General features: G+C 44.5%; 1 protein-coding gene across 6 annotated transcripts in view; it reads left to right on the top strand.

Annotated features, from left to right (window-relative positions):
* Positions 1-21229, top strand: part of si:ch211-200p22.4 (phosphatidylinositol-binding clathrin assembly protein) — a 76991-nt gene that overhangs the window by 22761 nt on the left and 33001 nt on the right. For 5 of the 6 annotated variants that reach the window (XM_053681475.1, XM_053681472.1, XM_053681473.1 and 2 more), the window contains 6 exons: positions 10737-10812; positions 10942-11044; positions 13258-13351; positions 14995-15106; positions 17010-17116; positions 18496-18537. In XM_053681475.1, the coding sequence (XP_053537450.1) occupies positions 10737-10812; positions 10942-11044; positions 13258-13351; positions 14995-15106; positions 17010-17116; positions 18496-18537 (534 nt within the window). The remainder of the gene's footprint in view (positions 1-10736; positions 10813-10941; positions 11045-13257; positions 13352-14994; positions 15107-17009; positions 17117-18495; positions 18538-21229) is intronic. The other variant, XM_053681474.1, reaches the window with a different exon arrangement.

The raw sequence follows: 21229 nt of genomic DNA, 5'->3' as shown, positions 1-21229 counted from the left end.
ACAGACAGAGAGAGAGAGAGAGGGACAGACAGAGAGAGAGAGAGAGAGGGACAGACAGAGAGAGAGAGAGAGGGACAGACAGAGAGAGAGAGAGGGACAGACAGAGAGAGAGAGAGGGACAGACAGAGAGAGAGGGACAGACAGAGAGAGAGAGAGAGAGGGACAGACAGAGAGAGAGAGAGAGGGACAGACAGAGAGAGAGAGAGGGACAGACAGAGAGAGAGAGAGGGACAGACAGAGAGAGAGAGAGGGACAGAGAGAGAGAGAGGGACAGACAGAGAGAGAGGGACAGACAGAGAGAGAGAGAGAGAGGGACAGACAGAGAGAGAGAGAGAGGGACAGACAGAGAGAGAGAGAGGGACAGACAGAGAGAGAGAGAGGGACAGACAGAGAGAGAGAGAGGGACAGACAGAGAGAGAGAGAGAGAGGGACAGACAGAGAGAGAGAGAGAGAGGGACAGACAGAGAGAGAGGGACAGAGAGAGAGAGGGACAGAGAGAGAGAGGGACAGAGAGAGAGAGGGACAGAGAGAGAGAGGGACAGAGAGACAGGGAGAGGGGGACAGACAGACAGGGAGAGAGGGACAGAGAGACAGGGAGAGAGGGACAGAGAGACAGGGAGAGAGGGACAGACAGACAGGGAGAGAGGGACAGACAGACAGGGAGAGAGGGACAGACAGACAGGGAGAGAGGGACAGACAGGGAGAGAGAGAGAGACAGAGAGAGGGACAGACAGAGAGAGGGACAGACAGAGAGAGAGAGAGGGACGGACAGACAGAGAGAGAGAGAGGGACAGACAGAGAGAGAGAGAGAGGGACAGACAGAGAGAGAGAGAGAGGGACAGACAGAGAGAGAGAGAGAGAGAGAGAGAGGGACAGAGAGAGAGAGAGAGGGACAGACAGAGAGAGAGAGGGACAGAGAGAGAGAGGGACAGAGAGAGAGAGGGACAGAGAGAGAGAGGGACAGAGAGAGAGAGGGACAGACAGACAGGGAGAGAGGGACAGACAGAGAGAGAGAGGGACAGACAGGGAGAGAGGGGGACAGAGAGACAGAGGGACAGACAGACAGGGAGAGAGGGACAGACAGACAGGGAGAGAGGGACAGACAGACAGGGAGAGAGGGACAGACAGACAGGGAGAGAGGGACAGACAGAGAGAGAGAGGGACAGACAGGGAGAGAGGGGGACAGAGAGACAGAGAGAGAGAGAGACAGAGAGAGGGACAGACAGAGAGAGAGAGAGGGACAGACAGAGAGAGAGAGAGGGACAGACAGAGAGAGAGAGAGGGACAGACAGAGAGAGAGAGAGGGACAGACAGAGAGGGACAGACAGACAGGGAGAGAGGGACAGACAGACAGGGAGAGAGGGACAGACGGGGAGAGAGAGAGGGACAGACGGGGAGAGAGAGAGGGACAGACGGGGAGAGAGAGAGGGACAGACGGGGAGAGAGAGAGGGACAGACAGACAGGGAGAGAGGGACAGACAGACAGGGAGAGAGGGACAGACAGACAGAGGGACAGACGGACAGACAGAGAGAGAGAGAGGGACAGACAGAGAGAGAGGGGGACAGAGAGACAGAGAGAGAGAGTGGGACAGACAGACAGAGAGAGAGAGGGACAGACAGAGAGAGAGAGGGACAGACAGAGGGAGAGAGGGACAGACAGAGGGAGAGAGGGACAGACAGGGAGAGAGGGACAGACAGACAGGGAGAGAGGGACAGACAGACAGGGAGAGAGGGACAGACAGACAGGGAGAGAGGGACAGACAGAGAGAGAGAGGGACAGACAGAGGGAGAGAGGGACAGACAGGGAGAGAGGGACAGACGGGGAGAGAGAGGGACAGACGGGGAGAGAGAGGGACAGACGGGGAGAGAGAGGGACAGACGGGGAGAGAGAGGGACAGACAGACAGAGAGAGAGAGGGACAGACAGGGAGAGAGAGAGACAGAGAGAGAGAGAGAGACAGACAGAGGGACAGACAGAGAGAGTGGGACGGACAGACAGACAGAGAGAGAGAGGGACAGACAGAGAGAGAGAGGGACAGACAGAGGGAGAGAGGGACAGACAGGGAGAGAGGGACAGACAGACAGAGGGAGAGAGGAACAGACAGACAGAGGGAGAGAGAGGGGGACAGACAGACAGGGAGAGAGGGACAGACAGACAGAGAGAGAGAGGGACAGAGAGGGACAGACAGGGAGAGAGGGGGACAGAGAGACAGACAGAGAGAGAGAGAGAGACAGACAGAGGGACAGACAGAGAGAGTGGGACAGACAGACAGGGAGAGAGAGAGACAGACAGAGGGACAGACAGAGAGAGAGGGACAGACAGACAGGGAGAGAGGGACAGACAGACAGAGAGAGAGGGACAGACAGACAGGGAGAGAGGGACAGACAGACAGAGAGAGAGGGACAGACAGAGAGAGAGGGACAGACAGGGAGAGAGGGACAGACAGACAGGGAGAGAGGGACAGAGAGAGACAAAGAGACAGGGAGAGAGGGACAGAGAGAGGGAGGGAAGGACAGAGTGAGGGAGAGAGTGAGGGAGAGAGTGAGGGAGAGAGTGAGGGAGAGAGTGAGGGAGAGAGAGAGAGAGAGAGTGAGGGAGACAGAGAGAGAGTGAGGGAGAGAGAGAGGGAGGGAGAGAGTGAGGGAGAGAGTGAGGGAGAGAGAGAGGGAGAGAGAGAGGGAGAGAGAGAGTGAGGGAGAGAGAAGGAAGGAACTAGGGGTGGAAAAAGCTGACAGTTGAATGGTGACTTGACGTTGATGATTGGAGATAAGGGACAGTTGGTGTGTGTTTCTGTAATTAGTTTCCGTTGTTGTTCGAGCATTAGTTCCCTGCATGCCAGGATGTTCCTGTCTCTTAACTAATAGTCAAAGACCGAGCGAGAGCTACTGAAGTGTCACATGAAATGCCTTGTGTGTGTGCGTGTGTGAGAGCAGGTTAGAGGTCTGAGAGGGAGAGAAACAAGCTGTGATGCGAACTGCAAAGCCAATACGAGAGACACTTGAATGGATGCGTGTATATTCCATCTCTGAACGTCCCTTAAAAAGTCTGTGCATGGGGGTTCGAGTCCTGCCTCCGCCCCGTGTGGGAGGAGCTTGCACGTTCTTCCCGAGCGTGACGATTCTCACCTGCTTGCAATTCGTGAACGTCTCTTTGAGCGTAGAAGAGAGAGTAAGAGACCAGCAGCACAGAGTTGTGTGCATGTAGTAATTAAAAGTGCAGGAAAACGAAAGTGAAAGACAAAGAATAAAGCGCCTTTTGTGTTGTTCCGAGCCTGCCTCCAGCTTCCTCCATTCCCCACCTGGGAAGTGTTACTCATCTGCACAAACACATTCATTACGTTCAAACGAGTTTAAAACCAGGGCTGGGTGATGCAGATAAAAACTGTATCACGATATAATGTTTATCATTCAGTATCGATGAATTTTTAGAAATCAAAGGTTTGAATTTAACCACTGTATTTGTAATTGACCCACTTTATTAAGGCAAACGACAAATCATTTTAGCTTTACAGTTAAAAACAAAATAGAATTTAAACAAATATCTTATGTCTTATATGAAGATTAAATAAATAAGTGTTAAAGCAACTCTTGAACTTGAGGGCGATGAACATCGTGTTATAGCGCAGAGTGCGAGTCCTGGTGCTCGGGTTTGTGCTCAGCCTGTTAGCATAGTTAACCTAGCCTCGTATAAAACTTCCACATCCGGAGAGCGCTGCGCCGAGGACCGCGTCTGACGAGGTGCGCTCCTGCTCTGAGGACACTCGCTGTCCTCCCCACAGCTGACATTTGAACAGAAAACACACAAAAATGACACGTTTCTTCCTCACCCGCTGTTCAGAGTCACGCACTGTACGTGCGCGGAGAGCCGCGCATACGCACAAGTCTCTCGCAGCTTGAAAATCTGTGATTGTATGTTGTGTGTGTGTGTGTGTGTGTGTGTGTGTGTGTGTGTGTGTGTGTTTTTTTTTTTTTGTTTTTTTTTTTGCCAAAGCTCACACAGAACGGTGTTCTGGTGTCGGTCAGACGAAAAAAAAAAAAACGAAAAAAAACCCGCCACACCGGTAAGCTGACACGTCCTTGGCAGGCTCTGAACTTATTTCCGCATGTGTTCTGGTGTCACGTGGCGATGCCGCAACCAAACCCCGTAGTTACGCAACTTATCGGCTGTTGGCTTGTCACTCGTAGCACACTCCTTTATCAAGGCATATGATCGGCCGTGTCTGATCCAGGGATGGCCCACGCTCGAGGGTCGTTCAAGCAACCAAACGTCATGTCTGTTAACATTTTATCGAGCGTTGTACCGAGCATCGTTTCTATCGTTACCGATAAAGGTGTCCCGTCGATAAATACCCATACCGCTTGATCTCCCAGCCCTCTTTAAATTACTCAAATATTCAATCATAGATCCGAACACATCAGTCCTTTCCCCGTACGTGCTAATAACGGCTTTCACAATCTTACGAACGCGACGGACTGTTAGCCAGTTTCACACTTCCGGGTTTTTGCTTTGTTTTTCGCTTCTACTTTCAAAGTGACGTTTAATGTTTGTACAGCCGAGGGTAATCACGAACACTGAGGGAGGAACGGGTACAACTCGATTACGCACCTTTAGAGATCTATTTTTGTAAGCCCTACTTGTGTGAGAAATGTGCTCGCGACAGTGGCGGATGAGCAGACAATTTTACACGCCACCGACCGACAGTTCACCCGCATTTGGCGTGCGGCAGGTGTTCGTTTCATATCGTACCCTGGTAATAACGCTGTAATGTTATACCGCTATAGGAAGTAGCACAGAAGGCGAAAGCCGTTGAAAATCTCATTCCTTTAGTTTCAGTGACTACCTGCTCAGGGTGCTGATGGATCCTGAGGGAACTTGGGGTGTGAGGTAGGAATTCCTAGTGGTAATTTTAAAACTGCAGATCCACCTATAGCTACACTGTATGGCCAGAGGTCTGAGGACACCTGACCATACCACCCAATTTGCTGTTATAATAACCTCCACTCTTCTTGGAACTCTTTCCACAAGGTTTGTGAGCGTGGCTGTGGGGATTTGCTCTTTCAGCCACAAGAGCTTTAGTGAGGTCAGGCACCGATGTCGAGGGTGTAGTCGGTGTCCAGTTCATCCCAAAAGTGTTCAGTGAGGTTGAAGTCAGGACTCTTCTACACCAAACTTCCATGCAACCCATGTCTTCATGGAGCTCGCTTTATGAACAGCGGTATTGTCGTGCTGGAACATGTTCGGGCCTCTTGGTTCCAGTAAAGGGAAAGTGCCATACGAAGACATTCTATACAATTGTGTGCCTTTGGGGAAGAACCACATTTGGTTGTGATGGTCAGGTATACACAAATATTTGGACATATTATGTATGTCTTTGTGGGTTGGGAGGAAATTGGAGAACCAACAGGAAACCCACATGGACACGGTGAGAAGATGTGAAACACTAAACAGGCAGTAACCCGAGCTCAGCGTTGAAGCGGTGAACTTGGACCTGTGAGGTGGCGATGCTGCAACACCTGCTGCGTCACCATGCTGCCATGTGACCCACTTTTATGATTCACCCACACACATGTAGACTTTAATAATCCTCTGTGGGAACTTACTTCCTTGCTGCAATGTTAGTACACATACTATTTATTTATTTTTATATATTTAAATTGATACATAATTAGGCACCATAATTGACATCAATGGAAAGCATGTGTTTCGGTAGATTTGAGCTTTTCAGCATTCAAAGGCAGATTTGAATTCTGAATATATAAACACGATGAAAAGAATTCGAACAGTTAAAGCCGTTCTTTCCGCCCTAGTGTACACGCGTCTAAAGGTGTTCTGAGGACGTAAGGTCTGTGTGTGGGCAAGTTTGTATATCTTGATCGAGGAGACATGTCCCTGCAGGGATAGGAACATCTGACTGTTCAGACCTTCTGGGACTGGTTCATGCGATCGCAGGAACGAACGCAGAATCGAGCAAACCACGCGATATTCGGAAGAGTTTGCCATTTTTAATACTAAAAAAAAAAAAGCTTTTATTTAATAAAACTAAAAGGGACAAAAGGGTTTCTTTTGGTTACCGGGTTAAGGTTAGGGTTAGTTTTAGGTGTAGACGGATATATTGAGCTACATTAGTAATTACGAGAGCGCGTGCGAGAGCAGGGGATTTCTGAGGGTCTTCCTTGTAGAGCCCTGATAAAGTGTTTGTGTTGCAGAGATAAATAACTGGCTGCTGATAGCGCCGTTTAATGAGAAGCGCCTCGAAGCGTACAGACACGCAGCACGGATATTGAAACGCAGGCCTCGGATGATGTTGATTAGAGCGGTTGTGGGTGGGATTGGAAGAGCCCTTACCCTGACACGGGCCTGCTGTAATCCTCAGTACCGACTCGTGGCTGCATTTCAGCAGGATTCAGATTTGCTGATCTGGGAGGTTGTAATTTGGTTATGATGTTATTACTATAGACCGTTCTTGCGGGGGAAGCAAACGAGCGAGGACGCTTGATTAACATTCCAGCGGCGTGGTGTGTTCGAGCGTGCTCGGAAAGCACCGCTGTTTGCATAATGACCGCTGTGTTTGAGTGATGCGAGATAGCCAGGGTAATAATTACCTCGGCAGTGATTTTTCATTCGTACATTTCCATAGTATTTTTCATACATACTTAGCAGATCGGTTCCCAGTGAGAAACTCCGAGTGCTGTATTGTGGATTATTAATCATTAGGAATGCTGCTTGTAGTCTGGTATGACTACTAAAGAGGCGCGCTCCTCCATGCACTGTGACTCGAGGGAAGATGGGAAATTAATTGGCCTTCTTGCCATCATAGGTTTGTGGCCAGAACAGATTGCCCTGAGAATAAACAGTCTTCTTGTGTGCTTGTGTTTTTTTAATATTTTTTTTTTTTTTGTATTTTATTTTGAATAAAAACCTCACTAGTTGCATGGGCCGTATCCATAGTAACTCTGAACCTGTTGAGAGATAAGTGCTTCACTTCGCTGTGCAAATCCGCATGCATGCGCAGTCCCACTTCTCCAGGGTCGGATTTGATTTCGGGCAGTAAACTGATCAGGACAGGGCTGAAATCTCATCGTAGATCAACAATCACTTCTCAGAATGCCTTCGTGAGGTGTGTGGGTGTGTGTACTCGTCTGGCCAGAGGCTTCTGCATTAATAATACACAGGGTTTATGCTCGATTTATTATTAGCGGAGTAGAAAATCCACAGCTCTTATTTGCTTATATAACGCTGTCCATTTCAAACAAGCACCTTGGAGCAGCAGCACGCGTGCAAGCGTGACACGGGATTAACCGGAACACGGACGAACGACTGCACTAGTGAGTGGTACGGTCCTTCCTGGGTTTCCTAGCAGGACTTCCTCCGTTCTGTTTCAAGGCGATTGTCTTCTCGGGAAACACCTCAGCAGGCTGCGGCTGGAGCAGGAGAAGGTCCTCACCTGGCGTGTGTACACACGGACGTTCCTTTGCCGCAGCGTATTCCCTGCAGAGGCAGAATATTAAATAAGACGGCATGCGACAGAGCGAAACCGATTTACTCGCCGATCAGACGAACAGGTCGAGACGATTAGTCACGGGATCGGCCAGTAATGTGAAACGCATTACTGAAACCCCGCCCCTCTGCCCCAGCCTTCTTCCCCGTGTTTCCTGCGATAGGCTCCGGGCTCCCCATGACTCTGCGCTACAGAAGATGGAGATCACATTAACACTAAAGACACATGCCAGGCATTGTTATGTATCGTTTCATTTCGTAAGGGCGTGTGTTATTTGTTTTAGGCAGGTGTTTGGTCGGTTAAAAATAAAGGAAGTTGAGATTAATCTGGCTTCAGCTAAATCGGACACAAATCTAGCTGTAAATAGAGTTCACATTAACACAGGTGAGGCTGGAAAACATGATTTCAGCCTTCAAGAGCTTTATAAAAACACTGCCTGCTTTCATAATTCTCTATTTATTTTATTTCCAGCAACCTCAGAAAAAAGCCCCTCGAACTCTGCTTTACTGAAATGTCTTTTTTTTTTTTTTTTTCTTTTTTCTTTCCTTTCCCTCGTCTGTTTTCTTTCCTTGGACATCTCTTGGTTCTCGATCGCCTGCTGAATGTTTTGCTTTTCTTGTCATATGACCTAAATAAGGGCTAGTGGCCAGGAGCATGTTTCCATACAGCTGAAGCTGATTTTATCGTTTCAATTGTGTTTTGTTTTTTTTTGTTTTTTTTCTTTCTTTCTTTTTTTTTTTTTCCTTCTTCCCCTTCCCTCTGATGCAAATTGTCTAGAACGCTAGGTGAAGTGTGGCAAGTCAGCGTAGCGGGCGACCTCCAGAAATGATTGTACTCTGGAAAAACACTGCAGCTGAAAGCCCCAGAAAATACAAATGGCTCTCGGAGTAGTTGGGCGATGCGTCTTGTGTGCATGTTTCTCCTCGACGTCATTAGCATAATGCGAACAGTCCACCTGAGTGTGTAAGAGTGCATACACCTAGCATTTATTTCTGCCTTTTGTGTGCATCACTCAGCCTTCACACAATTGTCTGGTGTAATGAGTTGCTCTGCCAACATCAATTGAACCCCGCTGTCTAGATTCTTTCCCAAGAAATGCGGTCAATATCATTCCTCTGGGATTTCAGCCTCAGGCAGTGTAATTCCACCTGTAGGGCAAATCATCGCTCGGTACAGCGCGTTTGCACGCAAGCAAAGGTGAGATGCTGGAGAACGCATTTGCATCTCCTCCATCATTCTCTGACTTAAACAGAGTCGCTTAGTTTTGCCGAGCTTCTCGTTTTAGTGTTGATGTTTGGAACCGAGCGGCTGCTTTTGGAAATGTTGTCACTTCCTTGTTCTGACAGGATTTCCGTCTTGGTTGAGCAAGTCCCGGGAGAAAGGGGAACTTGGGCCTGAGCTCATACCTCATGACCATCTTCTAGGTGCTTCTAAGGTCACTAAATATCTTGAGGCAATATAAGCTTATTCTCTCTAGAACACCTTCTCTGAGATTTATTTATTTATTTGTTTATTTTGCGGCATTCACATGAAATAGCTCAAAGCATTCCTTTACAGTGTAAAAAGAAAGCTAGAAAAAAGAGAGGGGAAAAAAAATCCCTAAGGGGTGTGTGTGTGTGTGTGTGTGTGTGTGTGTGTATATATATATATATGTGTGTGTATATATTATATATAATATGATTATTATATATATATATATATATATATATATATATATATATATATATATAATTATATATATATATAAATAATAATAATATTATATATAATATTATTATATATATATATATATATATATATATATATATATATAAATATGTAAATAAATAAATAAATAAATAAATAAATAAATATATATATATATATATATATATATATATATATATATATATATATATATATATATATATACGCGTTATAAACTTATTATATATAAGTTTCACTGATTTCAGATAACTCAACTCAACTTTTTAATACTTTTGGCCTTTTGGTAACAGGATTTATTTTTAAAGCTTGACTGCAGAGCGCTCTGCACGTTCTCATGCCCTCTTTCCCTTGCATTTAAAGATAAATAAACAGCTTAGTTCCAGTGCCCCAACCACTTTCACTACATTTTCTAGTTGAGCAAAAAATTGAGAAATGAGAGAGATGGTATCTGTGCTTGGGAAGGAGGCGTGGCTCTGTTCCTGCCCTTCCCTCTAAAGGGGGCGTGGCCTTATTAATGTGAGTTCTCGTTCAGGAAATTGCATGGGAAATGCCACTGCTTTAAATGTATTTTTCATTTGCCAGTGGATTGATCGTTTCTCACTGCTCTTCGCCTGGTGTTTGGATTTTCTGTTAGAGTTTGAATTAACTATAATTGCAGGTTTAGTTTGGATTTGAGTTGATGTAATTAAACTTGTGTAGAAAGCTATTGAGGTTTCTGATTTACAAAACTTTTGTTGTGGTTATTAAAAAAAAAAAAAAAGAAAAAAAAAGAGCAGTACCAAAATGAAGCTTCAAAGCCTTTAGGGTGGTTTTTTTAAAAAAATATATATATTTTATTTCCTCTCTCTCTTTTTTTGTATATGTGCAGTTGTATCATGATTGTTATGTGCGTATTGTTGGTCAAGGCTCTGGGTTACTGATCGGAAGGTTGGGGGTTCAAGCACTGCCAAGCCCCCACTGTTGGGCCCTTGAGCAAGGCCCTTAACCCTCTCTGCTCCAGGGTTGCTGTATCATGGCTGACCCTGTGCTCTGACCCCAGCTTCCTAACATGCTGGGATATGCGAAGAAAAAAGAATTTCACTGTGCTGTAATGTATGTGATTTAATAAAGACTCATTATCGTTATGTTCAAGTGGCATAAGTCATTACTGTGACCCCCCCACCCCCAAATTTCCACTCTCTGGTAGACTGTCTTGGACAAGATCGCGCGCTGTTCACTCAAGTCTGAGCAGATCACGGCGTGGAACATTGCACGATTCTGTTTTCGGGAATTTCCAGCCTGCTTTTCCCAGCCCCTGCTCAGTCAGCCTGGAAAGGCAGCAGCAGCAGAAGCGACAACGTCTGCCAAGCCCGAGAGCTCAGAAAGTCTGATCTTGCACAAAAGCTTCAGTTTACACCCACTTCAGCCAGAACAGGGAGTTTCCTCCTATCAGCAGTGTCCTCGAAGCAGTCACGTTCCAGATCTGTCATGTTTTTACCAGAACACCAGACAAAATACTGATCGTAATCTCTGTGGCTTTTCTGTCTCGTAGCGTTTCATTCAGTACCTGGCCTCGAGAAACACTCTCTTCAACTTGAACAATTTCCTGGATAAAGGTGCATTGCAAGGTACGTACAAGTCCAAGAAGCAGTGCGCACAAACATGATCACAGACGAATAAAAAGTAAGCTTAAACCCCCTACGTATATTGTATGTGCTCTTTTCATTTCACGTGCGTTCTCATTTATTCTCTCTCAGGCTACGACATGTCCACCTTTATCAGGCGCTACAGTCGCTATCTGAATGAGAAGGCTCTGTCCTACCGGCTCGTAGCTGTCGACTTCACCAAGATGAAAAGAGGGTAAGACCAAACATCTGGAACTTTTTATTTTGCCTTTTAATTCTCAAAAAACGGAATTTCTAAAGCAAACTGAACTCTTTTTTTTTTTTTTTTTTTTTTTTTTTTTTTTTTTTTTTTTTTTTTTTTTTAAAGTATATTTGAGGAGTATTTCTTTTTGTAAATCATTACCTTGTCATGGATGGCTGACTCAGAGAGTGAGCTGGCTGTCTAAAGCTTTATTTGGATTGGATTAGTTTTACATGAGGAGGCGGGTAACATAATCATCCGTGTATCTCCTGGGATTTTAGTTCCATCCCAATCTTTCGTCATTTTCTACAGACTGTGTGCACATACAGGATGGATCACACCATCTTTTACCTTCTATACAATGACTTGAACATAACCACAAGTAATATTTATCCTATCCAAATCGACATGTTGATGAGATGTTTTTGTTTATTTTTCATTTTTAACGTGCCTGAAAAGAGGTCTTGTGCTTTTTCTTTAATATAAAGACACCCCGTGAAGCGCTCGTTGGGTTTTGGCAGGAGACGATTTAAAAACAAAACCAGGCAATAAAATATAGATGATGTTAAAGGGACTTGTCAGAATAGGGACGTATCCAGAGGCACCGGTGCTGCCTACATGCATGCCATGGCCATGTGACCAGCTTATAATAAAAGCTGCGCTCAAGCAATGTCGAATTTACCGTAATTGCTAGCTGACGACCCGGAAGTTCTACTCACAGCTGTTCACGTCTTTGGACTCGGAGTTATGCGTTTCTTTTTTAAAAAAAATAAATTAAAAAAAGCTTCTCGCTACATTAAACCGTATCGTATGTCTCGTTTATTTTCAGATCGATCGACATTAATAACGGTCAATTATACGCATCATGACACGGAAATATTACGAGATAAGTACTTCACTACAGCGAAGTTTCAGTGGTCAGGTGGTACAGGCTCGGAGAAAGCTCAGAAGTTGTAATTACGAGTTCTACGAGGACGTGAACGCTTTTAGCAAGTCGGAATCTTGTAATTATGGTAATTAGGACGTGGCGTGAACGCAGCTTAAGTTCGAAGCTTTCAGGCTGCGTTAAATGTAGTGCTCATGGAATTTTTAGTGTGAAGACGCGCTCCCTTCTCTCCGATTTATACAGACACCACTTATACTGTGCGTCAGTCATAATTACTATAAAACCTCCTCCGGCAACGCAACAGAAATATGTCCTTAAAAAAATCTTCTATCTAAATAGTGCTTGAGGGATGTACTGCATGTACAGATCATCTGGGGATGTGATATGATATACACATGCAGTGAGCGAGATTCTGCTTATACGTATAAATAATAATTAATTAATCAAGTAACTCTCCTGATAATTCCTCATAAATCATGCTTTTATGTGTGTGTTTTCGTTGGTTAATTTGGGGACGGGAGCGTTTCATTTACTGTCGAGCGTGCGTGATCTCAGTCTCTGTGAGCTACGGTCGAGTCAGGCGTGCTCGTTACCACACTAATGAAGTTGCTTCTATAATCCGATCGAGCTGATTATTTAAAGACGGTGAACGCGATGCCTCTCGAGAGCTTCCACTGTGCCGGAGTGTGACGAGCTGATGTTTAGAACTCGCGTCCCCCTTTTCAATTTTTTTTTACTGCTAGTTATTTATCTGTTTGTTTCACACTGCGCAGTCTGAGTTGCTCTTCTTCAAGGCTAGTGATGAAGAGACTTGATGATTAAGGTCGAAATAAGCTTTTCAGAAAACACCTCCTCTTTTATCAGCGTTATTTTAATTACACCGAGCGACCCTATTATTATTATTATTATTATTATTATTATTATTATTATTATTATTATTATTATTAATCGGAATAACATCAAGGCTTTAGTTTTTGTTTTTCCTTCTGAAGTGATTTTCTTTTTACAGATGTTTATAAGCTTAATTGTGGCTCTACACACTGTTTTTGTACTTTGTTAGTTAAACCCAAACGCGTAATGTGCATCTCGTGTTGTTAGAAATGTATTCGAGTGCTGGCCGATCTGCAGATGAGAAACACACACGGCACAAAATAACACACCTGTGCACCTGAGATTTCTTTGTGGAGGGTTTTTTTTTTTTTTTCTTTTCTTTACTCGAGTGGCTCTCCTGAGATTTCAGGAACCTTCGGTTGTTGGTTGTGTTGTTTCTGTACGTTTGTTTGTTTTTGTTTGTTCATATATGTGTTTGTGCGTTGTGCAGTATTGATGGAGTGATGCGCACCATGAATACAGAGAAGCTGATCAAAACTCTGCCCATTATTCAGAACCAGCTGGACGCGCTGCTCGACTTTCAGGTGTGTGTGTGTGTGTGTGTGTGTGTGTGTGTGTGTGTGTGTGTGTGTGTGTATATATACCTGTGTGTCTTGCCTTATAATCACCCTGGATGTGTTTTTCTGTGTACTGTTAGGCTGGCTGATGAAACCAATTACGTTCAGGTGCTCGTTTCAACTAATAAAATGACGAGGACTTCCGTGTTTCCCGTCTCTATTGTGATTTTAAACACTTTAAACAAACCTCACATTTAAGTAATGGTACAAACCTCAAATTGAAGGGTTGACTTGAATCACTGTTTTGTTTTACAGTTACATTTATATAGTGCTTTTCTAGACACTCAAAGCATTTTACATAGTATGAGGGGCTTCCACAGCCATAACCACCACTAGTGTGTAGCATCCACCTGGATGATGCGACGGCAGCCATGGTGTGCCAGAACACCCACCACATGGGGATTATTAGGGGGCCGTGATAGAGAAGGGCAAATGGGGGAATTTCGCCAGGAGACCGGGGTTATACCCCTACTCTTAAAGAGAATTGTCCTGGGATTTTTAATGACCACAGAGAGTCAGGACCTCGGTTTAACGTCTTATCCGGAAGACCATGCTGTTTTTACAGTATAGTGTCCCCGTCACTGTACTGGGGCATTAGGACCCCCACAGACCACAGGGTGAGCGCCCCCTGCTGGCCTCACTAACACCACTTCCAGAAGCAACCGTAGTTTTCCCCAGGACATCTCCCGTTCAGGTATTGGGCAGGCTCCACCCTGCTTAGCTTCAGTAGGAAACCAGGCGAGAACTGCAGGGAGATGGTTTTCAGAGCTAAAAAGTTAAGTGCATCTACAAAGTGTAACCAAGAACTAATGTACAAACAAATATTTACTAAAACTCTGTTCCCGGATGAAGTCCTGATATGAATTTCAGCCGAACTTCCGGATGTATAAACGTTCCATAACATTACAGTAGTGCCACACGCAAACACACACTGCGCAGCAGTTACATCAGCGTGTGGTACAACGGACATGGACATGCTCTTTACTAGTTTTGCTTTGTATGCGAACATGATCCTGCTGTTTAAACCAATCATGCAGGCCCAAAGGACACTCCTGACATGTTTTGACACTCCTGACATGTTTGGCATTTAATTAAAGAAAAGTGATTGTGATATAGAGAATATTTGTAAATGGCTTAAACGCATTTAATTCAAGGGATTTGTGATTTTCATCATTGTAATGGAATTAAAAATTTTTAAAAATGTACTTCTCACGCTGTTTTGAGAACTGCTGATCTAAACATAGAATAAGTATAAGTACCATCTTTGTAGTTGTGTGTGTGTGTGTGTGTGTGTGTGTGTATAATATATAATATATAATTTTTTTTTTTTTAAAGGCCTGCAACTGTAGCCCATGAACTAAAATTAGCTTGGGTTCGTCTTGCGAAAGCCTAGTTCTCACTTGGGCTACCTGCTAACTTGATGGCAGCTGCTAAATCATTCATCAGGAGGAAGTCGTCCTAAAGTGGCCGTGTTTTAGTTATTTAAACAATGGGTTGAGAATAAAAACTTCACGTTGTTGGTTTCGTCAGCTGATGACTGCAGCCTGCTGTTTAAGTGATGTTAAGAGTAAACACTTTTTTTTTTTTCTTGTCTCTTTGTGTGTCTCCAGGCTAATCCTAACGAGCTCACCAATGGTGTGATTAACACTGCCTTCATGCTGCTTTTTAAAGACTCCATTCGTCTGTTTGCCGCCTACAATGAGGGGGTCATCAACCTGCTGGGTAAGACACTCGCTCTGCCTCTCTGATCGCACAGGGGTGTGTCCTAATCTCACTCCCTCAGAGGAGCGCACTCGATTCTTCCTTGCTGAAAGAATGACGCTGTATTCTCCGTCACAGGGGTGTGTCCTAATCTCGGTTACCGTTGAGGAGTGTGCTCAGTTCTCACTTCCTCTGACAGGCTGTTCTGTTCTCACTCTCAGAGAACGGTGCTCTGTTCTCTCACTCGACACTGTAGTTTACAACATAGGTTTCTGCTGGATTCTGGGACATCGTGGCTTCTTTGGCAGTGAACAAGAAAGACACGGATGCAAATCTGTCGTCACGGAAACAGAGAATGCAAAATCCCACCTTCCGACCCTTTAAGCCCTGGATCAACCAGTGTATATACTCGACAAATTGCAAGCGGAATGGGAAAAATGTAAAAAAAAAAAAAAAAAACTAATTATTTGAAAAAAATGCTGAAAAAGAAAAAAACCTGCACTTACAGTTTTAAAAACGAGACATGATCAAATGGTGTCGCAAGGTGTGGGTCACACCAGACTGACCCATGGATATTTATTGAAGTGCGAAAAACCACTAAAACGCCAGTATTGCAACACTCCCTTGACCGCAAAACACATTTTTTTAGCCTGTCCCATTTGCAATGTCATGAAACCACGCCTTCTATCAAATCAAACTTGTTTTGTAAGTCACTCACTCTCACGAAGAAGGGTGATCCGTCTCTCTGTAAAGAGCGCTCTATTCTCACTCTCGCACAGAAGGGTGATCCGTCTCTCTGTAAAGAGCACTCTATTATCACTCTCGCACAGAAGGGTGATCCGTCTCTCTGTAAAGAGCGCTCTATTCTCACTCTCGCACAGAAGGGTGCTCCGTCTCTCTGTAAAGAGCACTCTATTATCACTCTCGCACAGAAGGGTGATCCGTCTCTCGGTAAAGGGCGCGCTATTCTCACTCTCGCACAGAAGGGTGATCCGTCTCTCTGTAAAGAGCGCTCTATTATCACTCTCGCACAGAAGGGTGATCTGTCTCTCTGTAAAGAGCACTCTATTATCACTCTCGCACAGAAGGGTGATCCGTCTCTCGGTAAAGGGCGCGCTATTCTCACTCTCGCACAGAAGGGTGATCCGTCTCTCGGTAAAGGGCGCGCTAATCTCACTCTCGCACAGAAGGGTGATCCGTCTCTCTGTAAAGAGCACTCTATTCTCACTCTCGCGGAGAAGGGTGATCCGCCTCTCTGTAAAGAGCACTCTATTCTCACTCTCGCACAGAAGGGTGATCCGTCTCTCTGTAAAGAGCGCTCTATTCTCACTCTTGCACAGAAAGGTGATCCATCTCTCGGTAAAGAGCGCTCTATTCTCACTCTCGCACAGAAGGGTGATCCGTCTCTCGGTAAAGGGCGGCTATTCTCCCCCTCGCGGAGGAAAGTAAGTCATTCTCACTCAGTAGGTTGCTGGTATGCGAGACTGCATCATTAGGTGTGTAAGAGGCAGCATCGAGCAGCCTGATGGCTCCTGTGGCTTTCGCTACATGCCATCATGCTGGCTTCTTGAAGCAGCACATGCTATTGTTGGCACTGACGTGGCTTCAGCCTCCAGGACCGTTTCTTTTTCCTTCTGTTTTACCAAGCTGTCTGTAGCGCCGTAGCTCAGTCGTTAAGTCCGAGCCATTTTTAAGAAGCGTCCCCGTTAAACAGCTGATTCTTGTAGACCACGCCGCAGCTGACACCTCTGAGCGAGCACTCGCTGCACTTGCTTTCCTCGAGCGGGTGATTAACCTCCCTCTGTTTGTCTGGATCCTGTCGCGGCTTTCAGGCAGTCGCGTGTGTTTCGACAGCTCTCTGATGTGGTAATTACAGCTTTTGCTCAAATCGCTCATCTAATGGCTGTTCTTTTTGTCTACACAGAAAAATATTTTGATATGAAGAAGAACCAGTGCAAAGACGCTTTGGACATCTACAAAAAGTTCCTGTACAGGATGACCAAGCTGTCAGAGTTTCTCAAAGTAGCAGAGGTACCGTTTTTTGTTTTTTTTTGTTTTTTTTTTAAAATAAATTTATCTCCTATAAATAAACACACAGACGCACTGAAGGAGGACTCTGATGTTCTGCAGTCGTCGCCCTACCTCCTTGGGACGGAGGGAGAGATGTACTGTGCCACACCATTTCCTTTTTACATAATGATTCACGTGGGGACAAAAATACTAAAGTATATCTAAGCTTCACGTCAGTTATTGACGGTAGTACGTAAGATTAATTAAAAAAGGGACTCTTCTTGCTGAAATTCTTATCAAAATGCATTTTCAAGTTTCAATTACTGAAAAGTTCCTTAGCAGCCTATAAGAGTCTTCAGCAAGGAAATATTAATATCTAGTCCAGTTGTATTGTAAAGTATGCCAGACGTACCTTTTAGTGTGTGTGTGTCTCAATTTGGTAAGGACATCGAATGTATATAATGTAGGATCTTCAACATTTGAATTTGTATTTTCCTTTAAGGATTTAATTGATTGAATTGACTTTGAGCCTTCGTGGATGTATTTCTATATGTATGTTTTTTCATGATTAATCACGACGATGGAGATTTACATTACAGTTTGTATTGAAACGTTTCATATTCTCCTTTATAGGAACAAAAGTGAACCGAATGCTCCTCGATCATCTTCTAGCCGTAGATAAAAGTGCAGAGAGAGAAGGACCCCGCTCTTGCATTCTGTCTCTTTGGCTATTTGTGGGTCTCGTGCTTTTCTCGACGTTTCAGTAGAGTCTCTCGCTTTTTCTTTCACACACTCGCCCTATTTGTGGCGTGACCAGCTGAACTGTCAGAGTGCTGTTGCACCTTCTTTTGTGAACCGAGGGCTGCATTTCAGATGCTGATGATTTGCTCATTCTGTCTCTCTCTCTCTCTCTCTCTCTCTCTCTCTCTCTCTCTCTCCTCTCTCTCTCTCACTCACACATTTGCAGCACTTTTCCCCTCTCTCTTCTTAGAATGCAGCGAGCGTCTCCGAGACATGGTTTTCAAATTGGCTTTTTGAGAAGGAATGTCCATCTCGGTTGGGTTTTTCAGATCTTTCCACTTGCTAGCGTTAAAGACTCGGCCTTCGTTCGCGTGCGCGTGTACGTAACGGGCTTGTTTTTCCCCTTTAGAGCGCTTCCGAGTCCCGGTTGTCTAAAACGCCATCCACATCTACATTCATGTCCATGTCTCCTGAGTAAACTGCCGCATGGCCGACCTTCACGTTTCCATTCACATCGATCTTTTTGTTGTTTTCAGTTTACAGACACTGCATGAAGTATTGACCCTTTGTTATATTTTTCTTTTTTTTTTTTACCCCCTCCCCCTCCCTTTGTTTGTGTGTGTTTGTGTGCCTGTTTTTGGTTTGTTCGTATGTCACAGCAAGTTGGGATTGATCATGGTGACATCCCAGATCTCACTCAGGTCAGTGTACATTTCATCTCCACTTCCTCCACCCTCTTCTCTGTTCTCTATCCACCCTCACTACAGTGTGCTTTCTGTTTCAACTGACATTTTGACAGGTTATGATGGTCGACGTTCTAGTCGTCGACTCTTCACGGGGTCAAAGAACAGTGACTGTGTTTACATGGACAGCAGTCATCTAATTACTGTCCTTATTCTGAATAAGATAATAATGTGATTCAGGTGTTTACACGAGCCGCTTCTAGAATACTCCTTTCATGTTCCCGTTTTACATGTTCTAGAACAGAGAGCGATTAGTGTCACATTGGATGTGGACATCCAATGTCCCCTCTAGAATTTCACATATCCACGTACAGTTGGTCTTCCTTATGGTACCGTATACAGTTTGGGGTGTTTCGTCTTTAATTTTCGAAAGCTTCAATTGTCATGCCGTACTTGCAAATAGACGAGTGCTTGAAGCCGTGGACTGCGTCCCAAACCGCATATTTACCTACTGTATTGTACTCGAATCTCGCCTACTATATAGTAGGTAAGTACGCGGTCTCGTACACAGCCGTGCTCTCTCGTTTGCCGTAAAACGGTCGAGCGCCGCCGTGTGTGATCGTGTCCCGTCTCAAAATGCGGTGAAAACTCCCACACGTGTTAATGATGTGATTACGGTCTGTAATGCACGTCGATAATGCATCTAAAAAAGAAATATTCCTACACGTCTTAATTGGATCTGTGTTTACTTCGAATATGACTTTAATCGGATTAAGGTCCTCAATAATCACTGTTTACATGCTAGTTTCTTAATCAGAGTAGCTTCTTAATCGGGTTAATATTTCATGTTTAAGGGTTAAAGTTCGCCTTTGGCAAAGGAAAAGGGGAAAGACTTCAGTTTAACCTGTGTACAATGAACTCCTTTTGACTTATTTAAAACGTTTACACTCTACAATAAGCAGACACAAGATATTTGTGTGACTGAATTCTGGACAACACTACTGTGTGTGTGTGTGTGTGTGTGTGTGTGTGTGTGTGTGTGTGTGTGTGTGTGTGTGTGTGTGAAGGATAAGTGTTTGAGTGTAATGTAAGATTCCACGTCTTCAGTAACCGAGCATTTACTGTTCCTTCCAGACCATCAGAGGATGTTACATTGTAGGTGATGGGTCGTGCACACTGCTTGTATTGGTCATGCACCATGCTGCTTCGGCGTGTGTAATCTGGTGTACAGATCAGCGTTATTGTCGGCTTCTCACTTCCTGTGGCTAACATACTGATGAGCCCACCCTGCACGATGTGTGTGTGTGTGTGAGATGATTAAGCAGCTGAAGAGAGACCGGCGGCTGAATTTCTTTTATCCATTGCACTCCGTTCATTCTGTTCCGTTTATAGGGAGAAGTATTTCCCATCGGCCATCTGCAAGACACTCGTAAAGTATTGCAGTAACCTCCGAGTGTCCTCAGCAAACACACACAGGCTTACGTTATTCAGCTCTTAAATCAAAGGTGTGATTGTCAGAGACTGACTTTGTTGAGCCACTGGGCAGAAAAGCAGCGGTGTATTAAAAGCTGACGTTCCCTTTTATCTATCTCTTCTCCTTTTGTGAAGCTGGTAGGATTCTTTAAAAAAAGAATTCTCAGTAGAGCCTTTCTCTTTTTTTTCAGAGGTTGGGAAATTTTATCCAGTTTTCAGTTCCAGTTTAAAACCGTGGAAATATAAGCAAGTCACATCCATGCGTGGGTCATTGTTTTCACCCTCTACTTCCTCTTACAAGGTTAGAAGTGTGAATCATGCACATCTTGAAAGCTGTACCAGGGGAGAAAGGTATCGTGGGAAGTGAATGTTTGTTCTCCGCAGCAAGCACAACCCTCAAGCCTTGGCCATTTTTTAATATACTGTAAATCCAGTGTAATATAAGCATGAGGTTATGATTTTATGCCAACAGTGACAGCAGCAATGTGCTGATAATTCAAATTTTTTTTGTTTTAAAAAGAACACTCGCACCACGGGTGGCAACACTACTCCAAAAGTGGTGGGGCAACATTTTTTTGTCTGAGAGAAGAGGAAATGAAATCTGTCATTTGTCTATTAAAAACAAAAACAAAGACTAATTATATATTTTGCTTCTAGCGCTATATGTAGCCAGGGTCTGATTATAATATAATAACAGGGCACAACACACCTTTTAATGAATGCCAGAGTAGTTTGTTTCGACCTCACATGTTTCATTTCGCATTTTGCTCCTCTGCCAGCTAATAACAGCAAAGAAATTAGTCCACAAACTTAGATGGCACCAATTCTAAAATACGTTTTCGAAATCAATGGCCCAGACACGTTCCGCAGTAGGCTGTTTGTCACTGTAGTAGCCATCTGTTTCGCAAAACATCTTTCCAGCAAGCTTTGCTTACTTTATTTGAAGAATGTCATTCGAGGAATGTTTCTTTAATCGACTACAGAACATGCCTATATGTCACTTGAAATATTGAAACGTGGGCTGTAGGGATTCAACACACGATTATTAAGTGCCAGTGAGCGTTAACCTGTTATCGCTCATAGGGGATCCCCTGTAGGAGAAATGTCCCCGACCCCAAGCTGAACTGGGTGTTTTGATTGGTTTTTCAACCGAGTCAGTCCTGTCTGTTATTGCCTGAAGTGCTGGGTCACCATTTACATTTGTGGCATTTGGCAGACGCCCTTATCCAGCGCACCT

The sequence above is a fragment of the Ictalurus punctatus genome, chromosome 7 (assembly GCF_001660625.3).
Source record: "Ictalurus punctatus breed USDA103 chromosome 7, Coco_2.0, whole genome shotgun sequence".
Classification (NCBI taxonomy): Eukaryota; Metazoa; Chordata; class Actinopteri; order Siluriformes; family Ictaluridae; genus Ictalurus; species Ictalurus punctatus.
This window is presented reverse-complemented; position numbering and strand designations above follow the sequence as displayed.